Source organism: Nicotiana sylvestris, chromosome 1 (assembly GCF_000393655.2).
Source record: "Nicotiana sylvestris chromosome 1, ASM39365v2, whole genome shotgun sequence".
Lineage (NCBI taxonomy): Eukaryota > Viridiplantae > Streptophyta > Magnoliopsida > Solanales > Solanaceae > Nicotiana > Nicotiana sylvestris.
The window spans coordinates 134,991,564-135,012,559 of record NC_091057.1 but is presented as its reverse complement, the minus strand read 5'-3'; the positions used below and the strand labels follow the sequence as shown (position 1 = coordinate 135,012,559).

The window sequence follows — 20,996 nt, the reverse complement described above, 5'->3', positions numbered from 1 at the left end:
AGATAATTATTAATTAGATGAGTAATTAGTTGATTATTGATTAATGGAGGGTTAATTAATTAATTAAAGGATTAGTGATTATTAAATTAAGACCAAGATAAGTCCTAGATGAGGCCCCAACGTGGCAGCCCCTCTTGCTCAATTTAGTGACTCATAAACAACACTTTAAGGTTGCAAAATCTTGGCAATTTATGGCTTAGTCACCTTGCCAATGTGGGCCCCACACAATATAAATCATAAAACCTCTCTAATTTCAATTTGGCAAGAATCAGTTCTTCATCAACATTTCAAGAAATAATACTATTTCATCTTGCAACGTGATATTGCTTCAATCCTTCATACAAATACTACATAATGTTATAGCAAGGGGATTTTGCGATTCTAAAGGTGTACGGTACAATTTTCTCCAGGAATATTATACGGAGTTTTTCCTATTCCAGGTATGTTAAGGCTAAGCTCTTCCTTAATTTTGTCATGATCTTGTCATTACACAAGTTTGATAACGAAGCATAAAGAAAAATTCATATCCCTAAATTTACGTATATTTTGTTAGTCTCGCAAATTACGTATATTTTCCCAGTTTTGTTAGTTACAATATTCTACTTATCGGGACTTCATATTCATTTGAGTATTTCATTCTTCCAGTCAAGAGAGTAGAGAGTTTATATATACAGTATTAAAGTATTTTCATTACCATCGAGCTATAATCGATGGGCAGGCCCCTATTGGGCAACATCTGATCAGATGATAAGTTATATACCGAGCCTACTGTGGTCGAGCGCTTATGAGCGATCCCAATTGGTCGAGATACAGAGCCTAGTATGGCCGAGCGCCTATGAGCGAGCCTACTACGACAGATCAGTTATACATATACCGAGCCTACTGTGGTCGAGCGCTTATGAGCGAGCCCAATTGGTCGAGATACAGAGCCTAGTATGGCCGAGCGCCTATGAGCGATCCTACTATGGCAAAGCAGTTATATATATACCGATCCTTATAGGAACATATATCTATTTTACTTACTATATTAAGAGAGTTGAGCTAGTATCAGCAGGTAAGCACATCGTCAGATTATCTTTGACTTCCAGCTACTTGCAATTATTATATTATCAGTTTAGTTTCATCTTTCAGTATATTGCCTTACATACTTTGTATATTATTTCGTACTGACGTCCCTTTTCTGGGGTGTCGCACTTCATGCGTGTAGGTCAAACAGACAGACGGGTAGGCCTTCTCAATAAGTGTTGCCTGAGTTCAGCTTGATCGGTAAGCTCCATGCCTTTTGGAGTTTCCGGGTCTAGAGCCTTATGTAAATATTGTATATATATGTATATATGTTATGAGTAGGTTGGGGAGTTGTTCTGATCACAATATATCTATCAGTAGAGGCTTGTGGACATATCTTGTCAGTTAGTGCAATTCTTTGGTTGGTTTGTTAGCTGTAATAGTTATGATGGCCTTGTCAGTCCAGTTATATATTGACATTTAGTCAGCATTCGCAGTTATCTTGCAATGTGGCCCATGGACAAAGTATGACATCATATGTTCAGAGTCCCTTAGTTGCAAGTTAGTACGCAAGGATAGGTGAGGCACTGGGTATCAGTCTCGCCCCCTAGGATCGGGGCATGACAAAAGTGGTATCAGATCAGTTCTGTCCTAGGGAGTCTACAAGCCGTGTCTAGTAGAGTCTTGTTTATGGGTGTGTCGTGCACCATGCTTATAAGTAGGAGGCTACAGGGCATTTAGGATTGTCACTCTTTCTTCTTACTCTAGATCGTGTAGTAGAGCTCATTTGTAAGAATTCAAATTCCTAACTTCTATTTTACTCATAATAAGACGATACCTACATCCACAAAGACGGTTGGTAAAAGACTTGGCTATGGAAGAGCTGAGTCAGAGGAACTCGACTTTGCATCATACTTATGATGAGTAACTGTGAGGTCTTCAGTAGATCATGTGGGTACTGAAAGGTGTAAGCCTCTTGATAAGTAACCTTAAGGCAATAATATTTATCCACATTTATGGTAAAAGATAATGCTTTCAAAAAGTAAAAGAATCAAGGTGAAGAAGGGTACGAGGCGCCCAGTCAATAAAAGTGTTACAGTTCCGGCAGAAAAATATAAGCATTAAGAGTTACCCTCAACAGTAATAGAGGTATGTACAATTGGCCGTACCAATCCCAGTTATGCCTTATGGGGGTTAATATAAGTAGTATAAGAAGATACGATGAATGACTTGTTTGTGTCAGTTGATATTTTCGAAGGATATTACAAATGTGCTAATAGATCTTCTTGTGAGACACCCAGATGATACACTTTAAAATAGTGCAGCCAGGCATGAGTACTACAAAGACATGCACTATAAGCCTTGAAGGGATACATATTACCTTAGTGTGGTTCGCGTCTCTAGTAAAGCGAGAACGTTAAGCAACTTGAAGAGCTATTGGATAGAGCAAAGGGAAGCTAAAAGCAAAAGAATGTCTTGTTCGAGTTTACAGAATAAAGTGATAGGCATAAATGTTAGTGGGAAATAAGAAAAGAGTTAATGAAGCATTATGAGTAATATGTAGTACATGGATGACAATGGTATATCAAAAGAAGACAATATTACAAAATCTATAGTCAAGTGAAGGAAGAGACGAGGGGTGACAGGCCTTAGAGCAACAAAAAAGTATAGGCCATACAGTCATGTCCTAATTTCGAGAAATAAGTTCGCAACTCTAGCGCGATTACTAAAAGGAAAAGTTAGACCCCAGAGTAATAGAAATCAGTGTGGGCTGATGAATAAGATAAACTAAATATGAATTAGGGACTAAGTGATTTGGTAACAGTCAGCATCATGAGAATTTCAGATCGCATTTCGGCAATAATAGAATGGACAACAGAAGATGATCCATGACGAATTCGGGAGGATGGTCATTCAGGAAAACGCTTTCCTAAAGCAAGCAATGTGAGCAAAGTTAAGCTTAATGAATTATATGTGCCTGTTACACTAAGTGCCACCATTGTGAGTGAGGAATTTTGTTATCCTTGGTACATAAGGATTACCGCAAGGCGAGTAAGGGTCATTGATGATATAAAAAGACGCCAAAGATGAATAGGTAAAACATCTATAGGTAGATCCTCGTGGCTTTAGCTCTTAGTACACCCCTAAAGAGGGGAATATGGAATGATGTGGCATTAAGATAGAATTAAGTGGTTCTACTGACTATGGAATGGTAAAGGAAGAATGCGATAAATGAAAGAATGAGATGACACTTATCCAAATCTTACAAATATCCTACAATTCAAGAATATTATGCAAGCACGACATCATGGAGAGAAAGTAAAGGTTACTGCCCGAGCTGTTATTAATAAATAAGGAGCCAGTGCGAGACGTAAGTTAAGACAAAGGAAATAACCCAAGAAAGATTACGCGGAATATGGATATGAGAATGGGTCGACGAGTAGTTAGTAGTTGATTTAGGAAGAGTCTAGTCATGACTAGACAAAGAGTTACAGACAAATCAGTAGATCATGCAAGGTAAATGCAGTAAACCCCAACATGGAGAATTTAGTCTCGCAGTAATATCATTATAATACTTGAGCTATATTCAAATATGAGTGGGGGTAGTTAAAGGTACCGTATGAGTGTTACCAGGATAAAAGAAAATATCACTAGGAAGGCTGTCAAAATATCAGTTCAGAAGCAACCCTACAAGCACAAGGGCATGGAAGTAAGCAACTACGAATGATTATAGGCAAGTAAAAACATCAAAAAGGTCCGTAATAAGCTTACAACTTTACGAGAGTCAAGGGTTCTCCCTAAATACTAAAACAAAAGATTAGCTGAGGAAATAAGGAAGAAGGTTTTTACGTAAGCACAACGACCTAAAGAGAAAATGGACACATAACAATAGTCCCACAACAATATTCGAAGCACTCCAAAAGAAAGTGGCACCTACCATGGCTAATGAGTGGGGGGTAAAAAAGAAAAAAGAAAAAAGAATCAAGAATCAAAAGTAATATTCGAGATCATATGAAGTTGCACGAAAACTTCGACATGCGCAGGAACTAAGATAAGCTAAGTATGCATGCAACAAGGAGGCAAAAAGGCTAGGAACAGTAATTGATTAGAAAGCTGAGATGGAACGAAAAGAATTATTCGATTAATGACCCAGAATACGTTATGAATGCACTTAAACATTTTGGAGTTTTATATATGTAGCATATACATTGATAATCATACAGCCGTAGAAGATCCCAGTATAAGCTAAAGAAAGGAATTGAGCCTAGGGCATGGACAAAGGATAGAGTTGTTAAAAGATTCTATCATGGATAATCCATAACGCCCATAAAAAGAAAAGGTAATGACTAATACCATGAGCCATAGATCGGAAGATATCTTAAGCCTACTTAAAGGCTGATTAGAACGAAGAAGAAACTAAAGAGTTACATCAACGAAGTACATTAGGAGTCTGATTATCGAACCTAGAAAATTATAGAAGTCGTGCTTGAGAACATGGCTATTTTAAGGTAAGAAAGGTGAAACTGAACAGTGTACGAGATACTCAAAAGTAGAAGATCGTGAATACTCCATACTTCGGATAATAGGCTAAGCACGAGGATTCAGTATCTAGGAATAATAACGGCATCGTCATTAGCATATCTTCCAGCCTACGGTCTAGGTATCGAAAATCCTGACAAAGAGAGTAAAGAAGAGTTAGAGACGATGTGATGTCTCGCTTGATGTTCCAAAATGACATAAGAAAATATATGATGCAAGCAAGTTGAAATGTTGCAAGTAATATAAATAGATATGTGTAGGTCACAAGCTATTGTATGATGAAGCGACAAGATTCTAGAAGACAGGAGTAAGGATAAGAACGGATGAGTGAGAAGGTAACGAAAATGGATAAGTCATCAGGATTAAGCCCACGAAAACAAGAAGAGCAAGTGGTTTCTCTAAGTTATACAAAGCTCACTATAGCCTGAATGAACTCAAATGAGTCTAAGACTAATAGCAATTAGAAGAGATGGAATGCTGCCCTGGTAATAGAATAAAGGTGTAATTGTGATAGATAAAGAATGATATTTGGGCTTTCGATTGAGTAATGATTTGAAAAAAAAAAGATTTCATGGACGGTACAGGATTTGGATACCCCCTCAATAAGGTGAATCACATTGAGACACTATGAAATATGATTATGGGAATCACTTCGAATATTCTTGAGGTAACGTAAGCCCTAGGGGCAAAGTATTACGTAAGAAGTTTCAAGTTATCAGTGGTATATTGTAGATCAATATTGAGGTGAATCAACAATGGATGGACAAAAGTGAAAAAGTATGAGACGAGATTAGACCGTCATTCTAAAGATGAGCAGTAATGAGGAAACATTAAAGGACTTAAATTTATACACATGGAATAAGCAACGAGAGTAAATTAGGATTTGGTAGCAGACCTTAGCAATGATAAATTAAAGTAAGAGTTATGGCAGTAAATTCATATGGATGGCTAAACAGACCTATGCGATGAGATATAGCAATATTCGTGAATGCAACAAAGTACAAAGCGAAGAACTTCAGTATACTCATATATGCCCAAAGGGACATTTTATCAAATTCTACGTATGAAGCCTAGAGATTAGGCACACTTACAAGATCAAAATTGTACAGGCTGCATGATGAAAGGTAGCAACAGTTACGAGATTGGAAGGATTCTGACTACAAGTTGTGGTGTGAGAAGGAGGCCTAAGGGGGAATGCCCTGGACTTTGGACTCATTCACAGAACAGTCGCCTGGATGGCAAGGGAAGTTCTAAAGTATTCGAAAGATATAAGTTATGAAAATGATAAGTGCATCAGTCAACATTTGAGGACGAATATTCCAAAGGGGGGAATAATGTTACGCCCCGCAGTATTACGTCGATGTTATGCTCTGCAGTAAAATATTACGATGGTTCTACCCCCTGCAGTAATATATTACGATGATGTTATGCTTTGCAGTATTACATTATGGTGATGTCACGCTTCGCAGTATTAAGTTACGATAGTATTGCACCTAACAGTATTACATTACGATGATGTTACACTTCGCAGTAATAAGTTACGATAATTTTGCACCCTGCAGTACTTTACGTTGAATTTATCGTAAGGTAGTTGATATCAGTCCAAGGAAAATATTATTTGTAGATTATAAAGATTATGCTATTTCACAAGTGATAAGTAAATTCATGAAGGTGAAAGGGGGAGCAAGTCAAAGAAAATAAATTTTATCGAAATTTGGCAATTTGGAATATATATAAATGTGGTCCGAGCTATAACACCCGGTATTTATAGACTAGTTCCATACAAGGTACCACATGACCATGACAGTATGATATATAAAGTATATTAAAAGTGAGTAGTATTTTAAGTAATTTGAGATAATTATTAATTAGATGGGTAATTAGTTGATTATTGATTAATGAAGGGTTAATTAATTAATTAAGGGATTAGTGATTATTAAATTAAGACCAAGATAAGTCCTAGATGAGGCCCCAACGTGGCAGCCCCTCTTGCTCAATTTAGTGGCTCATAAACAACACTTTAAGGTTGCAAAATCTTGGCAATTTATGGCTTAGTCACCTTGCCAATGTGGGGCCCACACAATATAAATCATAAAACCTCTCTAATTTCAATTTGGCAAGAATCAGATCTTCATCAACATTTCAAGAAAGAATACTATATCATCTTGCAACGTGATATTGCTTCAATCCTTCATACAAATACTACATAATGTTATAGCAACGGAATTTTGCGATTCTAAAGGAGTACGGTACAATCTTCTCCAGGAATATTATACGGAGTTTTTTCTATTCCAGGTATGTTAAGGCTAAGCTCTTCCTTAATTTTGGCATGATCTTGTCATTACACAAGTTTGATAACGAAGCATAAAGAAAAATTCATATCCCTAAATTTACGTATGTTTTGCTAGTCTCGCAAATTACGTATATTTCCTAGTTTTGTTAGTTACAATATTCTACTTACCGGGACTTCATATTCATTTGATTATTTCATTCTTCCAGTCAAAAGAGTAGAGAGTTTATATATACAGTATAAAAGCATTTTCATTACCATCGAGCTATAATCGATGGGTAGGCCCCTATTGAGCAACATCTGATCAGATGGTAAGTTATATACCAAGCCTACTGTGGTCGAGCGCTTATGAGCGAGCCCAGTTGGTCGAGATACAGAGCCTAGTATGGTCGAGCGCCTATGAGCGAGCCTACTACGGCAGAGCAGTTATACATATACCGAGCCTACTATGGCCGAGCGCTTATGAGCGAGCCCAGTTGGTCGAGATACAAAGCCTAGTGTGGCCGAGCGCCTATGAGCGAGCCTACTACGGCAGAGCAGTTATATATATACCGAGCCTTATAGGGCCATACATCTATTTTACTTACTATATTAAGAGAGTTGAGCCAGTATCAGCCGGTAAGCACATCTTCAGATTATCTTTGACTTCCAGCTACTTGCAGTTATTATATTATCAGTTCAGTTTCAGCTTTCAGTATATTGCCTTACATACTTAGTACATTATTTCGTACTGACGTCCCTTTTCTGGGGGCGCTGCACTTCATGCGTGCAGGTCAGACAGACAGACGGGTAGGCTTTCTCAATAAGTGTTGCATGAGTTTAGCTTGATCGGTAAGCTCCATGCCTTTCGGAGTTTCCGGGTCTAGAGCCTTATGTATATCTTGTATATATATGTATATATGTTATGAATAGGTCGGGGAGTTGTTCTGATCACAGTATATCCATCAGTAGAGGCTTGTATACATATCATGTGAGTTAGTGCAATATGTTGGGCTTGCATGCCTTGTATGTATATTTGGTTGGTTTGTCAGCTGTAATAGTTATGATGGCCTTGTCAGTCCAGTTATATATTGACATTTAGTCAGCATTCGCAGTTATCTTGCAGTGTGGCCCATGGCCAAAGTATGACATCACATGTTCAGAGTCCCTTAGTTGCAAGTTAGTACGCAAGGATAGGTGAGACATTGGGTGCCAGTCTCTCGCCCCCAGGATCGGGGCGTGACAGTTGTACTGTACTGTCTAACAGTAGTACAACAACACAACTATAGCTTGCTAAGGCCAAACTAATGGACACTCCCTTGCATCATCTCTCTTGACCTCACTCATACGTTATCAAGATGAGGCAATAGGTTTCATTCAACACTTGCAAATCAAAAATCATATTCTCTCAAGTGTTAGCCACCACCTTTCTCAAGAACAAAGTTGATACAACCTCAAAGACCAGATCTAGAGACTATAGATATCTTAAGTCCTTAGGTTTAAGAGTCTTTTTCATTTTGTTCTTCATTTATAATTCTACACTACTTTCAAGAAGTGTCTTTGTAGGATAGATTTCAATCATTTTTTGGTTTAGTTTCTTGACTAGAGTTAGTCAATGTTTATTGTTTTGTAATAGAGTTATTGCAAAGGGCTATAAAGTTATTATAATGGGTGAGAGATTAAGAGTTTAATTCCTAAGTTGAAATAAGTTGTAATATGAAGTTTGCTCGGTTTAGTGGAGTTGAAATCCTACTAGGGTAGATAGTTGTTTTTAATCCCTTGAGCAAGTAGTTTTTCACGTAAATATCATGTGTCCTTTATTTACTACATATTTATTGTGGAACATATAGAGAACCTAGTTCTCTATATTGTTTGGTGGACTCCTAGTTTCTATCACTTAACTATTTTATTAACCATTGATATGAGCAAGAAAGCAAAAAAAGAAAGTTGGAGGATCTGATGTTGGCTTACGATTTAGATTTCAACTCCAGGTTTAAGACGACCCATATAATATAATTACTTCAGTTTTACTGGAACCCGATAAGTTATTTAGTTGTGCACTAGTTCAGAGGCTGACCTAGAATTTGAGCACGACGGGGGCACCACCGTATGCTTATCACTAGCGATAAAATTTGGCGTGCAACTCTTTGAAAACTTAATGATTATAATGACTTATCATACAAGTATAAACAAGAAGTTCTAAAGAAAAAGAAATCACCACACATAGAGAGAATTTTTTCCGCAAAATAGGTGCTATGGGATAGGAAGGTGTTTGATTATGCATGTTTCACACTTTGAAATTTCTAGTTTTTTAATTTTAAAAAGGGGGTCAATGATCAAAAGGGCGCTCAAGCTTTAAATTATCAAAAACTTATTAAAGAAATTAAGATTAAGAGTATGTTAATAGTCAACGAACTGAAGAAGTGTCTCTCTTAGCTGCCATTGTCGAGACGATGTCAAAGTAATTGTTGAAGAAGATTTGTGCCAAAATGATTTGTATTTTTCTATTTGTGGAACGATACTTTGCAATTTGAGGCTTTTAAATTTAAGGGGAATATTTGAAAAGGAATAAAATTAATTAAATTGACTATTATGTATTAGTAATAAACTATTATTGAATTCAAAAAAAGATAAAAGTAAAAAATAAAGTAGTTTGCTATCAAATATAAATAGAAAGGAGAAGAAAAAAGAACAAAAATAGATAGGAGGAGAAAAAGGAACAAAAATAGATAGGATTTAAGGGGAGCGATATGTTGCAATTTGTGCAATTTGAGGCTTTTAAAATTAGAAGGGGGGGGAGGGAGGGATGGGGGGTTTGAAAAGGAATAAAATTAATTAAATTGACTATTATGTATTAGTAGTAAACTATAATTGAATTCAAAAAAAGATAAAAATAAAAAATAAAGTAGTTTGCTATCAAACAAAAATAGAAAGGAGGAGAAAAAAGAACAAAAATAGATGGGGAGAAAAAAGAACAAAAACAGATAGGAGGAGAAGACGCTGAAGTTGGGTATCGAACCCGCGTCATCCAACAAAGGATGAAACAAAACTGCCCCAAACAACCACTTCTACCATTCCCCTTTCTATTTTATGGGGGTCACAAATAACATATTTGAGGGGTCCCGTCTTTATATATACAGATATATATATAAGATATATATAGAGTTTTTGCCGAGGCTAATGAGGTCCGTAACCCCTCAATCCGTAGCTTAGGTCCGCTTCTGCACTAGTCTATGCCTCTCACTGTTACGAATGAGCATAAGCGCTAGTCTCCTTTGATCAACAGTAAGCGTTCATTTTAAATAAGAATGAAGACCTTTTGCTTCAAGTTTTAAGTAATTCAATAACATCAACTAATACCCTTGAAATTGTGTTTGTTCAACCATTAGATGTTTCTTTTATATTTTGTAATTTTACATTTATTATTAAGATTTTTATTTAGTATAAAAAAGCTTCGGAATGTTAATTAGTTTGAACTTTAAATTTCACACCAAGTATACCATTTTTAGCGGTCTACACAACTGAAGTGCCTTGAAAGTATGTCAATTGGTAGGTCTCATTATTATTTTTATATACTTTCTCAATTTTGTGTTATGCTGAACTTTTTTTTTGGGTCCTAATTTTCTTATTTACTAATCAAAACTTATTAGTACCATCAATATTGCAGCTAAAAAAATCGTAAAAGATCTATGAAACTAATATTTTAAGGTGTTCAATGTTTCCTTTCATCTAACAATAAGCATATTTAAGTGCAAATTATGTACATATGTATCAATATATGTAAATTGTCAAAATTAAATATTTCTCATCAATTATATATTTTTCCCTCAAAAGATAGCTTTCTAATATACGATAATCGAAAGTGTAATAATATTAGTTTAATATTAATATTCATACCAAATAAATAAATGATAAAATGTAGGAGTAGTGTATATGTTTATTTCAATTCCGGCATAATGTTTCCTTTAAAGGTAAATTAGTTTGATTTTAAGTAAACATTATTATCAAGTATACAAGGTTTCTGACGGAAAAATACAAAGACGGCGGCGTTTTCCCTCTCTTTCCTATATCGTGCGCCAATAAGGGTGACTCAGTCCAGTTCCACTGTTGTAGACGTCGTCTTGTTCCTTGTCGAGTATGAGAGAAATCGTAACTGTTCAAGTGGGGAATTATGCCAACTTTATTGGCTCTCACTTCTGGAACTTCCAGGTAAACCCCCTTTTACTGCTATTTGTCTGTGTCTAATTCAAGAAGCAGCTCAGTTCTCTTTAGCTGTCACGCTTAGTTAAATATGTAGGTTTATCGAATGCCCATTTGCTTGTTTTAGACAGACGCTAAGGTAGTAAATTCCTTTGAGGTTATGTTTTTTGCAGTTTTAAAATGAGTAATTTTATATACAACTTATTGTTTTTTCTTACCATGAGCAATCAAATGACATTTTAAGATGAGTTATTTCAAAAATTAGAATCTTGTGTGGGCTGCTACAATCTTTCCCACCCCTAAACTTGGCACTGTGGTTGAGGGCTTTTTGGCAGTAACCATTTATCTTCCATGTAATATCTAGGTCTAGCTAGAGCTATGGGGCTCGGCGGAAAAAAATGTGGGTGCTCCTAATTGAAATTACTAGTTTACAATCTAATTAGACCCAAAAAAGAAAGAAAGAAAAAAGATGAAAATGAAGCAAATATTTCAAAGACTCTATGATACTAGTTTTTTTTGTTAATCTTTGTGATCATCTTGTGCTCATTATATTGCCAATCGATGCGTTAAATTAAAAAATCAGTAAGTCAGAAACCTAGTTTCAGTAGTTTGTGAAGCACCACAGTTAATTTTTGACAAAGGATAAGGATTTTGATCATAGCTCCATCCGCTGATTTAATTTAAAGTGGAGGCTCTCTTATTCAGGTTGCTGATATCTTTTATTTTTCTTCCTCTTTTTTTCTCCCACATTTCCATTTCTAGTATAAGTTCCTACTGGAGTAGGTAACAATGTTCCCAGTTCTTGGTTGTAAATTCAGGGTAATAGGCTGCGAGTTGGTTAAGCACTACTGATTTTGTTGGCTAATATTTTCTTACTCAATGTTGAACATTGAAGGATGAATTACTTGGATTGGCTGAAAGCCCTGGGACTGATCAAGTATTCAGAAATCATGGTCTTGATATGGACGTGTTGTATCGTACTGGTGAAACTCAGCAGGTGAGTTATCTGATCATAAACTTTATCGTGGATTATGTCCTTGTTATATAGCTATCACATACTTAGAGCTACTCTCTCACATTTTTGGAATGTAGGGCGTCCTTACATACACCCCTCGAATGGTCTCAGTAAATTTTCAAGGTATATTATCTAATTGTCATGTGGAGTTGCCTCAAAGATCTATTTTTCTTAAGCACCATGGTTTGGGGTTTATGCTATACTGTTATCTTGGAACTGCATGAATCTTCTTGTTACTGCCTACTCTTCTAGTGGTAATCAGAATATGTGGGACCTCAAGCTAGTAAGTAAATAGGTTTCTTTGGAAGTTGCCTTACCTCCATATCTTCTACACTAGAATATTTAGCAGTTAGCTTGTACGCACATTATATAGGACATGACTCGGATTAAAAAAATAAATTATATATGATATGAAGGTTAAACAGGAGCTTTGTAGTTTGTGGTAGGTATGGTTGTAATAAAGATCAAAATAATCGAGGAGCTATTTTTGACGCAGTTCAATAGCATTTCTGCATCCATATTCAATAATGATTTTGGCTGGTTCCAAGTCTTTCTTTAATTAGAATTTGAATTTTCATGTAAGATCAGAGATGGGTGGAATTTAAGTGGAGGCGAGCTCTATTCTTCTCGCAATTATGTGCTGTGTAGTTGAACCTCTGTGGTTGAATTATCTATTTTGAAATCCAACTATTGTTTGCATGTTGAAGCCAGGATTTCTTCATTGAAATCACTGTTGCTGGAGTAGTCATTACATTTTGATATTGATCATAACAGTGCTAACAGAATGATGGACAAAGAAAAAGAAATGTTCTATAAAATTTGAATCACAGATCAGGACAAGTATATTTCAAGCAGGAAAAATCTGGAAAGTTTGGTAGAACTCGATCTGTTTTCCTAGTTCTTGTCTTTACACTTTTTCCACAGACTTACACCTTATGTATCTGAGGGGTTATATTCTTAATTATTGAAATGAACAAATTATGATCAAAGAGTTGGCCGAGGCAGAAATACCTTTCTTAAAGTTTACTGTAATACCCTGTATGGAGCACATATGTTGCAATACTCAAATTATAATTGCATAGGCTTAACCTCAAAGCTTATCTGTTTTACTTATGTCATTCCAACTAATCATTTGTTGACTCGTTCTCCACGAATATATGTGCACATTATATCATCTCATGACTGGAAGATGTCTACTAGGCATAATCACATTTTTACCTAAGTTATGAATTGTTCTGCTGTCACCCATTGGTGAAACCAACAAGCAGAGGAAAAGAACAACATATTTTCATATTATGCTAGAGAATAAGTTGTCCATAACTCAGTTAATTGATCTAACAAATGGTAACATGATAGGGTCCCTTGGATCTTTGAGTTCACGTGGATCTTTGTACAATCAAATCCCAGCCAAAAGCTTGGATGTTATGACATGGTGAGACTCTAAATCTGTTTATCTTTCAATCCATGTGTTAAAATAGTATGGCACAAAGTAAGGCACGACATGTTCTCCCCCTCCCCCCTCCCCCCTCCCCCCACCCCGGGAAAAAGACATAGAAAAAGAAAAAGAAAAACGAGAAGAAATAAATGTAAGGAGAAAAAAGCTGGTTCATCCAAAGATGCAAAATCACTATAAAAAAGGCCCCTTTATAAAAATAACTTATCAAAAAAACACAAAGGCCAACAGGACATTTACACATTGATGGTGATGAGGGGAAGGTTTACTAATTTCATATATGCTGAAGGTCTTCAGACAAATGTGCAGGAAGGGTAGAGTCGCAACTCATGCATCTGAACCTTTAAGAAGGAATCTCTTCTTGCAAAGTTTAAGTGAGGAAGAACAGGAGAGCATGGACAAAGCCGCTTTAGACAATAGGAACGACAGTTCTCAAGGAGAAATTCAAGATAAGGATATCGTTGAATGTTTGGAAAGTGATGTTCAATATTGGACAGACTTTTCAAAAGTGCACTATCATCCACAGAGTTTGTATGAATTAAGTGGATTATGGGTAGATATTCAGGATTTCGATAATTATGCACTGGGGAAGGATGCATTTTGTGGACATCAGCACGGTGAAGAAATAGATGATAGGCTTCGTTTCTTCATTGAAGAATGTGATCGTATTCAGGTACTTATGATTGAAATATTTAGGTTACTATTTCTTCTTGCTGGTTTTTTTTTTTTTTGTGATGAAGTAATAAAATTTGTTAATGGCATCAAGAAGATGCAAGATGGTAAGTACAACAGATGAGTGTTAGCTCCAGAATAGGCTAACTATAGTTCCAGGGAACTAACAAAATCCAAAAAAAGCTCAGGGGAATTTACAGGGGAGAGTTTACACTAAAGAGTAACAAAAAACATTTAGCCTTGAGTGCATGATTTTAAGTTGATAAACCATCAAAACATATGATTCCTTTCTGTCCATACTACCCAAAAAATGCATGCTGGTATCATGTTTCAGATCTTCTTGATAGATTTGCCAACTTTCCATGAGCTCCAAACTTCAACCGCCTCTTTGGTACTTTGTGGCATGACCCAACTTAGCCCAAAAATAGAGTAGAACATACACCAAATGTCATAGACAACTGAACAGTGCAAAAGAAGGTGGTTGGTGGTTTATGCAGCTTGCCTACACATATAGCATCTGTTTGGAATCTGAAAGCTTCTTTTGATGAGATTGTCCTGACTCCTGAGTGAAACATGCTTCCCGAATTGCTATCCAACTGAAGCATATGACTTTCGTTGGAGGTTTAGTTCTCCAGAACAATTTCCATGGCCAATTGTTGATCAATTGTTCTTCTGGCTGGCTTTTTGTTGTTCACAAACACCATTGGGTTTGTGGGCAGATCAACCACCTAAAACTTGTGCCATCTAATGGTTGTAATTCTTCCCAGTAAGATCATATTTACTATTTCTCTACATGTTTGGCAGCATTGTTTGTCTTGTATGTAAGTTCTTTTTGATGTTGAATGAACTTTATCCTCGTTGAGTATCAATACGCTTACTTTTAGTCCTGTGCTCTAAAACTTCACAGTAGTTTTATTTTTTAATATTGGTGAAATCTCCTGTCGGTCCACTTTGTGAGGTATCAACAGGTTTGAAACTACGGGAGTATGAGCCAGCTCATCTACCCTCCTCCCAACTTAAATACCAACCCTTTTGTCCATGTCAGGGTCCGAACCTATGATGTGTGACAAGTCCGCACTTCATGTGTTGCGTCCTTACCATTGAACCAAAGCCCTGGGGGGCAGCCTCACTATACTATCAGACTATAATATCTTATCTGTTGTCAGGTTGGTTTATCAACAACATGAACAACTACACCTGGATGCCAAGCAAGTTGAAAGTCTGATGAATCCTCACTGATCATGTTGCTCCATTTAAGCTCATCTCAGACCAATATTATTGTCCGATTGGTTTATATCTGACCTAAATAACCTCGTATAAATTCGTCTGGTATTCAGATGCTTGATTATAGCAGTTTGAGTATCAACTTTTCAGCTTGATGTTGGGAACGTGACTATACATTCTCCCCCTTGCTTTCTGAGATCTTAAATCTTGCACTCTTTTTGGACTCAAATGGTTTAATCTTCCTTTACTGCTTGACATGTGTCTATGCATAAATGCCTAATCAAACATGATTTCACCTGCACTTGTGTTTGTTTCCTGTTGGCAAGAGTTGATCTTTTGTTAATATCTCTTTGACAGGGGATACAATGCGTTGTTGATGACTCTGGAGGGTTTTCTGGTGTAGCTGCAGCATTTCTGGAGAACATTGCAGATGAGTATCCGAACGTCCCCGTTTTACTATATAATGCACGTACTCCTAGCTTGCACATGGATTCCAAAGGCCGCAAGCAAGCTATCTCGCGTAATCTTCACGATGCAGTCTCATTTTCAAGGCTATCAGAGTTATGTAAATTGATTATCCCTGTTGGTCTGCCCTCCTTGAGTGGAAGTAAGAACTGCTATTCTCATAATGAGATTCTTTCAATAAAATTGCCCAAGTTCCTTAAATATGGTTGTCTCGAGCATCCTAGATTCCTATGTTGAACTAAATTAAAATTCATTTTTTTTAATGAAGCTGTTGAACTAAATTGAGTTGCAAGTTCGTGCTGCATGCTAGTCCATCCAAAGGAGATTATTTGTCTGTATGGACTCGTAGGCCACAACAAAGAGATACTTAAAAGGTTATATTAATATTTATAAGTAGCCAACCCATGAGTTCACATATGTCCACCCAGAGGCGGACCTAGGATTTGAGCACGGCGGGGGCACCACCGTATGCTTATCACTAGCGATAAAATTCGGCGTGCAACTCTTTGAAAACTTAATGATTATAATGACTTATCATACAAGTATAAACAAGAAGTTCTAAAGAAAAAGAAAGCACCACACGGAGAGAATTTTTTTCGCAAAATAGGTGATATGGGATAGGAAGGTGTTTGATTATGCATGTTTCATACTTTGAAATTTCTAGTTTTTTAATTTAAAAAAGGGGGTCAGTGATCAAAAGGGCGCTCAAACTTTAAATTATCAAAAACTTATTAAAGAAATTAAGATTAAGAGTATGTTAATAGTCAAAGAACTGAAGAAGAGTCTCTCTTAGGTGCCATTGTCGAGACGGTGTCAAAGTAGTTGTTGAAGAAGATTTGTGCCAAAATGATTTGTATTTTTCTATTTGTGGAACGATACTTTGCAATTTGAGGCTTTTAAATTTAAGAATATTTGAAAAGGAATAAAATTAATTAAATTGACTATTATGTATTAGTAATAAACTATTATTGAATTCAAAAAAAGATAAAAGTAAAAAATAAAGTAGTTTGCTATCAAATATAAATAGAAAAGAGGAGAAAAAAGAACAAAAATAGATAGGAGGAGAAAAAGGAACAAAAATAGATAGGATTTAAGGGGAGCGATATGTTGCAATTTGTGCAATTTGAGGCTTTTAAAATTAGAAGGGGGGGGGGATATTTGAAAAGGAATAAAATTAATTAAATTGACTATTATGTATTAGTAGTAAACTATAATTGAATTCAAAAAAAGATAAAAAAATAAAATAAAGTAGTTTGCTATCAAATATAAATAGAAAGGAGGAGAAAAAAGAACAAAAATAAATGGGGAGAAAAAAGAACAAAAATAGATAGGAGGAGAAGACGCTGAAGTTGGGTATTGAACCCGCGTCATCCAACAAAGGATGAAACAAAACCGCCCCGAACAACCACCTCTGCCATTCCCCTTTCTATTTTATGGGGTCACAAATAAAATATTTGAGGGGTCCCGTCTCTATATGTACAGATATATATATAAGATATATACAGAGTTTTTGCCGAGGCTAATGGGGTCCCGTGACCCCTCAACCCGTAGCTTAGGTCCGCTTCTGTGTCCACCCATAGTCTTTTGAAGATATCATGGCTTGTGCCTTGCACATTTTCACTTGCTGTAAGCAAACTTGTGTTTTCCTCGCTCATAAGGAGTTGTGTGATTTTTGTCAACAAGATTCAGCAATTTTTAGCATCAAACAGAATTAACATGTTAAGATTATTTAAAAAAAAACAGAATTAACAAATTTGAATTCCACTAAACTATGCGTCTTTATTAAAAAAGAAGTAAGAATTCCACTAATCCTATGTGCTTCAAAAGAACTTGGAGACTTCAGTAATTGCTGGGGAGAACATGGGTGCTAAACTTGTATGTTTAACAGCTAATTATTAGGTGGTGATTATGTTCTCTTTTACCAGTTCATTCGCTGGATGTTAAAACTGATGGCTGTTGTATAGTTGGTAGACTCTTTCTTCACCTTTAAGAACTTGTCTCTTGTTTGTCTACCTTTCTCTTTTCTAGTTTCTTCTGTGTGGGTCGTAACTTCTCTAACTGAATCTTATCGTATGACCTCTTACTCTGTATGCTTCTCATATTTTAATATCTAATCTGAATATGAGTTCCTGCTGTGGCTAATATTTGCATTTATGTAACTGTCAAGGTAGAGCTTCCCAGTTTCTCTGCATTAAAGACGAAAAGCCTTACCACTCCAGTGCAGTGTATGCGTCTGCGATGTACTCGTTTAGTCTTCCTTTTAGGATGAAACAATCTGGGCCTTCTGCCGAATCAATCTGTACATCTGGTGCTCTAGATATGTACGGAATTGTACAAATGCTAGCAGGCCAAATGAGGCAGAACATGGTAACTGTATTGGATGTTGCCATGCCAGCACCTTCTTTAAGTGGTATGCTTTCTTTTCCTGCCACTTTCATTCTTCTGAAGTCATTTCAATTACCTCAACACCTGATGTTGGAGACTCTTTTGTCCCCAGTAAACCAGGCTCAGCAATCCTTACTCGGAAGTTTGCAGCCCTTGACTCCAGATGTAGCAGAAGATGTTGAAGATTTACATGCAGTGGAAACGATGAACATTCATGGAGCAGTTACATCTGGTATTTGATGTGATCTTTAGCATATTTCCTTTTATATTGTTTACATTTGCTGCTCAGCCTTCTCGTCCTATTTATAGCTTGGGACTTGCGTTTGATTATTCTCATACTGGCTTTCTCATCTCTTTACAGACTCCATCTGCTTAATATATGCCATATTACCTATCTTTATTGCTGCTTTTACTAAAGTGAAGTTCAGGCTATACTGCTGTATGTAAATTTCATTAAATTAACCTGGTTTGAACTGCTAACGAGTAATTACAGATTAAAATATTACTATCAAATCCCTGCTATGTGAGATGATTTTGCAAGCTTTTCATTTGTTGTAGATCTAGAGATAATGGACTGGATACAGTAAAGAAAAGTTTGGGAATGAGATGCTTCACTGTTCCATGTGGACTAATGTCAAAGTTAAAACCTACCTAAATAGTGGACTAGATTTGGGACCAAGCAAATGGCAAATAAAATAGTAGTTTGTTAGATTGTTTGTAACTTTAACTCGTGAGAGATCACTTCGAGGAAACTGAGGGAAATCTGAGATGTGTAGATCTGAAATGTGTAGAGTGAATGAATGCCCACCTGTAAAAGCATATTGGGCTATTCAGCCTGTTTTAATAGTGCATCTATTTACACCTTCTTGTTTATGCACATATACTTGATTTGTTTAACTTTAGTTTCCCGTTTAATTTTCAGGAAGCCAGAGGGCCTCAATTTATGAAGTTAAGGATGCAGTTCAGGCTGCATATGATAGTTCACTGACTATGCCCAAATTCTCACACCTATCAGTTGCTACTTGCCCTCTTCCGATACCCTTGCCTTTCCCTTCGATCTTTGGCAATATGGTTGGCCAACATGGTGAGCTATTGGAGACCCCAATTTCAGGTTCCTCATCTAGGGGATCTCTTGAAGTCCAATCCTTTCCTATGGTAACAAGATTACGTTCAAGCACTGCTGTTTTGCCCTTTTTGGAAAGTAAACTTGGAAACCTTCGTAAGTTTGGTATTGACCGAGGAGCCCTTGGGGCGCCATTGCTCCAAAGTTGGGGTTTTGGAAAAGATGAAGTGGAAGACATGGGAGAGACACTGTCTAAGTTGGTAGTGACACTGAAGCCTCAATATTCCTCTGATTCAGATTGAATTTCAAGGAGCATAATTTATTTTTGAGTGCTAATGGGATTATTCATCCGGCTATATGCAATTTGTACTATCTTTTTGAGTCAGTCATCTCTTTTCCCATTGCTTTTTTTTTTTTGGTTGTTGACTTGCTTTAGCTGATGAGTTAAAGGTGAAGAGGATCCCTTATTTAGTTATTCCTTTTTCTTTCTGAAATTAATGTCTTTTCTATATGTGGCAAAAGAAGTACAAAATCAAACTTATTGATCAGTGCAAGGTATACTTGGTAACTCCATTGAGGATGCCAGTTTTTATCAGTGTGCCGAAAGAGTTGAAACAAATAAGCAAACATGTCAGTTTTTATGTAAACCCAAATATTGTTCTGACATTGCTGCACAGAGTCGTGTTTCAAATATTTAAAAGAAATTTGCTAGCGGAAATGGAAGGAATAAAGATCCTTCCTTTCTTGGTGTTTTGAAGAGAAATCCTAGTCCTTTCAGGGAACTGGTTAGAAAAATGCCCGAGACTGTTAGTTAAGGATTTTGTGCAGATCCTTTTAGAGTTAAAGAAGCAGGGGATATCAGGGGACTTGATAAGAGGCCATTTTGCTGGTAATTCATCTTTTGCTACACTCCTGCATTATAACAGCAATCCTTATAATTTAAGTTCTCTTATGTCACGTCCTTAGTTATTAACTAAGTACACGTGCGGCACTTGGTGACTCACTTACGACACGTTCTTGCTATGCCAAGTCAGCCATCATATCCTTAGTTGTTAACTAAGTACACGTGCGGCACTTGGCAACTCGCTCACGATCTTGCATAACTTACTCACGTTCTTGCTATGCCAAGTCAGTCCTACTACACTCGTGATCGCTAAGAAATGTTAGAATACATGAGAATTGCCAAAGGAAACTTTTGTATTAGAGAGAACTTAGCTAGCGTTTGGAAATAGATTGAGTTGAAACTTGAAAAAATAATTTTTGAAGTAGTTTTGAAAAATAATTTTTGGAAGTTGAAATTATGTTTGGACATGCATTTTATTTGAAAAAAATTTGAAGTTTTGTGAGTAGGAACTTGATTTTCACCCAAAATCTACCATAAACTAGATTTTGGAAACTTGAAAAATATTTTCAGAAATTTTTCAAAAACAGATCACTAATCTATGGACAAACAATGTTTTCAAAAAAATTTTGAAAAAAACTTGCCAAAATGTATGGCCAAATTATGGCCAAACGGGGGCTTAATAGTTTAGCTTGGTTGATGAATTACAAATGAATGCCCCTATGTATATTAATCACCTGGGGGCTAGTATGTAAATAATAATTGTTCTACAAGTCCTTCCATATTTACAACTAAGTCCCTTCTCTAGAATATTCTATACAGCTAGATTCTTCTAAGGACTTTCCTAACAATTCTATAGGGTTC

The 20,996-nt window shown here is 36.3% G+C and overlaps 1 protein-coding gene across 1 annotated transcript; it reads left to right on the top strand.

Annotated features, from left to right (window-relative positions):
- Window positions 1-10,833: 10,833 nt before the first annotated feature.
- Window positions 10,834-19,886, top strand: LOC104212292 (uncharacterized). The gene is made up of 9 exons (XM_070168182.1): window positions 10,834-11,023; window positions 11,910-12,011; window positions 12,107-12,152; window positions 13,386-13,461; window positions 13,792-14,155; window positions 15,736-15,985; window positions 18,011-18,253; window positions 18,341-18,460; window positions 19,151-19,886. Exons 1-9 carry the CDS (start codon window positions 10,952-10,954, stop codon window positions 19,591-19,593), a joined length of 1,716 nt encoding a protein of 571 aa, XP_070024283.1. The 5' UTR covers window positions 10,834-10,951; the 3' UTR covers window positions 19,594-19,886.
- The last annotated feature ends 1,110 nt before the right edge of the window (window positions 19,887-20,996 follow it).

Coding starts and splice junctions, on each gene's coding strand:
- LOC104212292 (XM_070168182.1), top strand. CDS start 10,952: ATGAGAGAAATCGTAACTGTTCAAGTGGGGAATTATGCCAACTTTATT. Junction 11,024..11,909: donor CTCACTTCTGGAACTTCCAG/GTAAACCCCCTT, acceptor TGAACATTGAAG/GATGAATTACTTGGATTGGC. Junction 18,461..19,150: donor TCATGGAGCAGTTACATCTG/GTATTTGATGTG, acceptor TTTAATTTTCAG/GAAGCCAGAGGGCCTCAATT.